Source organism: Silene latifolia, chromosome 2, assembly GCF_048544455.1.
Source record: "Silene latifolia isolate original U9 population chromosome 2, ASM4854445v1, whole genome shotgun sequence".
Lineage (NCBI taxonomy): Eukaryota > Viridiplantae > Streptophyta > Magnoliopsida > Caryophyllales > Caryophyllaceae > Silene > Silene latifolia.
This window is the reverse complement of record NC_133527.1, coordinates 16,436,049-16,440,974: the sequence shown is the minus strand read 5'-3', so window position 1 is coordinate 16,440,974 and position 4,926 is coordinate 16,436,049. Positions and strand designations below refer to the sequence as shown.

The following is a 4,926-nucleotide window of genomic DNA, read 5'->3' as shown; positions in this document are numbered from 1 at the left end:
TATCTGATAACTTCCCATCCTCACATGGATCATTAAAGCTCGAAATGAACTTGTCAAAATGCCATGGTTGTCCCTCAATAACTCTCTCCTTATCCTTACCATCAGCAAAATTAAAGACAAATATTTTATTCTTAGTATCGATCAAATTGCCAGAGACCATACCTTTAGTGTTCCATAGTTTCGTCATGGATTTGATGGCTGCCCTAGCGTTTATATCCTTCGAAGTCTAGATGCGGCCAACCAGCATGTTAAAAAAAAAAAAAATTTTTTTTTTTTTTATTATTAAAAAAAACACTAATTCTATTCATAGAAATTGTTGGTTTTATTGGTATTTAAAATAGAGTTCATAGTATTTTGAGAAGCACCTGCATAGTTAGGAGTATTTTCATTAAATAATCCTAATTATTATATTTCTGTTTACATGGGTTTAAAATGCGTGAAATTTTCAAATCAAATCAAAATTTTAACAATAAAAAATGGCCCAATAGTTGTGGGGTCTTGAGACCCCACTACTCTAAAGGTGGGGATTTTTGACGAGAAATTTTAATATAGAAAAAAATAATTATGTTGCTCAAATCGATTAGGATGACATTATTACTTTATTAGAGAAGACAATGTCAACTTGCTAGAAAGTCTAGTCATGAGATTATGATGCTTAATCCATACGATTAAAAAGGCAGCTGGATGTTCACAAGAAAACAATAAAAGAGGATAATACTTCCTTGCTTTAAGCAGAGTATAATCGTATATGATCGTCAAACTATTACTCTATCGGTCTTAAATTCTCATTTTCCTTGGCTAATGTTAATTCATTTGAGGGTGGTACAGACATTATTTTGTCCAATTTTAACTAAAAACTACATACAAGTTTTGTAAGTATTTGTCAATCCTGAACCGAAAGCATTTACCAAAGTAATCGTATCTAAAACTAAATATGAAGTAGCTTGTACCAAATAAAATCTACGTAAATAATTTCATATTCCTCGTAAATTTGGTATGAAGCATATTGCATGTCTCAGCAGGCCAGCAACTTTCTTCTTACCATATGTTGAAACTTGAAACTAATACTGTAGGGCAGAATGGGAAGGCCTAATGAAGCGGCGTTTTTCATTTCTGCCACGGGCGTAGATTCAGATTGTGAAAAGTTGGAAGACAATGTTGCACATACAAAAGATCTCGTCCAATCATCGTTAAGAGCACTAGTACGTTAATGAAGTAAAACAGCATAAGGACGCACTTGGAAGTTCGTTCCTCCAATATTGTAGCTTTGCAGGATCTGAACTAGAAGATCCCCAACTTTTATCGTCAAACCCATAAGTGATTCTCTCAAGAGCGATAACAAAAGCCCTTCACCAATTTCTGGTGGTGAATCTTGGTGATGTTTCCTCTCGGTATCCATTTATTGGCACGACACAGGTTACGAGATGTTCAGGTTGTCCAAGTTGACTTTTGAATTGATCCCCATGCTTGAAAGGGAATTAATCATAGCATGGATATCAGCCTTCAACGCCGTGATTAATGCCTGATGCCAAAATAATAAAACTCACAATCGAAACAACAGTATATTACCCGTCAAATATAAAACCTGTCTAAAAGGCAAATCAGATAAAGGGATAAAAGGGTTTAACTAACTGAATTGGTGGAAAGTAAGCAGGTATGACTAGTTATAATGAGTACAAAGTTTGTGAAAATTCTTATGATTCACGTAATCGTATACTCAAACCAATGAAAAGCCGGTAATTGTACGCGTGGGGCGGAATCCCCTAAAAGTAATACTACTAAAAATCTTACAGAAAATGAAAATTACCAACTCTAAGGCCTTATAAGGAAACTTCTCCTCGGGTATCTAGGAATTTTCAAGGTTCGTTATATCAAATGTAAAAATGAATATTTTATCAGGCGATTTGGTTGCATTGCACCATCAAAAGTTAGTAGTTACCCACACACGAATGAGCGGAACACAGCAACACAAAGGAAGTAGGAAGAAACACAGAGGGAGTGGGGTTAACTATTGACTTCTTCCACATCAAGCAGTCAAACAGGATATATCCTCTTGGAATTATTGATTTTAAAATATGAATATACACATGAAACTAAATGACATACCTTTCGATCCTGTTTCTTTCGCGCCTTTATAACTTCTGCAGGCCACTCGTTAACCAGCTTGTTAAGTTCAGCAAGTATATCTTCCTGTTTTGAATCCGGAAAATTCTGACAGACACATAAAAGGTTATTCAGGACGCATCTTCTACCAAACAAAGTAGTGAACGCATACAACAAAGACCCAGATTTTACTTTGTAATTGTCACGAAGAAGACATCAGAATATATGGAATGTAACAAATCGATTCACTAAACTGCTTACGCAATCAAACACTTAACAGATACTAAACCGATCAGGTGGATCAAGTTCGGGTCCAGATTATACATGTTGAATACTTGGATCAGAGCAAATGTTGGGTCATAGTCAAAATACAGGTCAAAATAATTTGCATGCCTATTTTACCATTAATAATATTTCATATGTGATACCGCGTACTGTTTTGCATTAATTATCTAATAGTCTTGGGGCTATTTACAACTAGCCAATTAATAATTCTCGGCTGCCTGCCCCTCCTTTATGGCCTTTATGGAAATGAGACTTGCTTGCCCTTCCTTTATGAGAGAGAGTGTGTTGTGGGGGTTTTTCTACAAATTAGAGCCCTCCCTTCACCACCCCCATGGGGATTAGTAATTACTAATACATCTTATCTTTCTTCATTTCCAATGATGGAATAAAGCAAGATGACTAACTAAGCTGGTTGCATTTCTTTTTATTGTGCAGTAACAGTCATTCAATGCACTTCTAGATGCAATTTTCATTTTGGCTATTTCAGAAAGAGTCTCTCTTTGTCGCTACAGAAGGGCCAAGTTGCGTGCCCTCCCTGCATGGTGGAAGTTGGGTCCTGTATGAATATACCATATGTGTGATGTGTCTATCAGAATTTTCCATATCAGAGACCAGCACAACGAGTGAGAAACAGCATCTCAGTGTCCTTGTTTATTTCTTTTAAAGTGTATGTACCAATGTACCATGCAAGAATCATGCTTCAATCAAAATTTTTAGTTTGTTAACCACCCAACTCAAAAGTACTTCAGCAACAGGAGAGGAATTTATTAGCTCGACCATGATCAGTTGGTTATTCAAAAAGGTGTTCTAATATTTTGTTTTCATGCCCATCCCCAATAATTTGATGTCAGTTGTTTTGCTTACTACTCTGTACTTATAGTCATTGCTTTGTTCACAGCAATAGCCGATGTATGTCACATAAATCTGACTATGTTTAGTATTGTTGTGTTCAACGATAGCCCTATGAGCGTCACCTTAATCCTACTATGTCCCATGCGAAAAACCAGCTTATGTAACACCACGTATCATTTCTATATAGAGGGGTTGCATATTAACCTGAGTAATCTCTTGAAGTATGGCAGCAGCAGCGTTAGGCTTGCGCTCAAGTAAGAGTCCCTGCATATTATGAATAGGGTAAAAAAAACCCAACTGCATCAGGCTAAATATACAAATCAATAGGCATACATGCACATCAATATACAGTTAAATCTCACATATGATCACCAACATGATATTCTTCTTAACACTTTCCAAAAACTTACGCTGTGACCCAAATATACTCGCAAATTCGCAAGAAAAGAACCATGAAATTTCAGAAAGAATAGCATTACACAGCATCTATGTCCTTCCACTGCATTGAAAATTTGCAGCGGGTTCCTTGAACTTACCTACATTAAGTTTGTGCATAGTCTCCCTAAACTCCTTAAGAGACTATATTTTGCCCTTTTTATCACCCGCCTTTTGAGATTATTTCAACCTAGAATTGTGGAACTATAACTGCTTAACAACCTTAAACACGCACATAAATTCGAATATGCAAGATCTAACTAAGCAAGTTTTTTTTTAGCCATAGCATCATTTTAAGAGTCCTCATAGCCATAAAGTGAGTAGCTTCGATAACTTCATAATCATATCTATGTATTCACTATAGCAATAGGTAAAGCAAATGATTAGCTTCAAATTGTGGGTATGAATGATAAACCAAAAGGTAAACCATCAAACCATTACACATTGTCTTTTCTCAGGCTATAAGTATTTGACAAATGGAAGGGTAATACCTTACAACATGAAAACCCACTCCTGATAGTGTGCCTGTTGTACAGTTCTGATCTCAATTTCCCACAAAAACTCAAGGTCACCTGCATCAAAAATGTGTTGCTCTGCGTAAGTCTATTCAATGCCTCAATAAATGTTAAGAATTCTGGACAAAGATGGAAAGATTTGTGTGGGATTTTATTGTTTTGGGGAGGGCTATGATTAGAACAACAAATGTACGCTGATGATTTAGAGACAATACTCAATTCGTAGCCCAATAATCTTATTCAATAAGTTTAAAAATGTATCCTTCGGAGTAGTAATAAGGATTCAGAATCGCAAGACTGGAAATAAAACAAGAATACAAAAACAAATTATAGGCAAAGCTAAATAGACCCAGAGACGAAAATTCCAACCTCTTCTAGAAGCAAAATAATAATAATAATAGTAATAGTAGTAGTAATAGTAATAGTAATAATAATAATAATAATAGTAATAATAGTAATAATAATAGTGAAAGAAAATGAACTTAGCTGATCCGAAACAACCCTTAATTGAGACGCCGTGTAAGACACTGCCCTAAATCAGTTAGACCCCCACACAGGTGCTCCTTGGGTTCCGTGGTCACCGATTCCAGGGTTAACGCCTCCTTCCGCACAATGTTGCACACCAAGGACGGAAGCGGGAACTGTTCTCAATATTGATAGTATAGAAAAGACGAAATAGAGAAGAAGAAGTTTTGTAGTTTTTCTGTGTATATAAAACTGAGGAGGAAGAGGAATT

The 4,926-nt window shown here is 35.9% G+C and overlaps 1 protein-coding gene across 1 annotated transcript; it reads right to left on the bottom strand.

The window, feature by feature from the left end:
* Positions 1 to 1,077: 1,077 nt before the first annotated feature.
* On the bottom strand, positions 1,078 to 4,506 carry LOC141642361 (uncharacterized). Its single transcript, XM_074451146.1, has 4 exons — positions 4,167 to 4,506; positions 3,445 to 3,504; positions 2,107 to 2,211; positions 1,078 to 1,522 (listed from the first exon to the last, which is right to left on the bottom strand). Exons 1-4 carry the CDS (start codon positions 4,251 to 4,253, stop codon positions 1,418 to 1,420), a joined length of 357 nt encoding a protein of 118 aa, XP_074307247.1. The 5' UTR covers positions 4,254 to 4,506; the 3' UTR covers positions 1,078 to 1,417.
* Between the last annotated feature and the right edge of the window lie 420 nt (positions 4,507 to 4,926).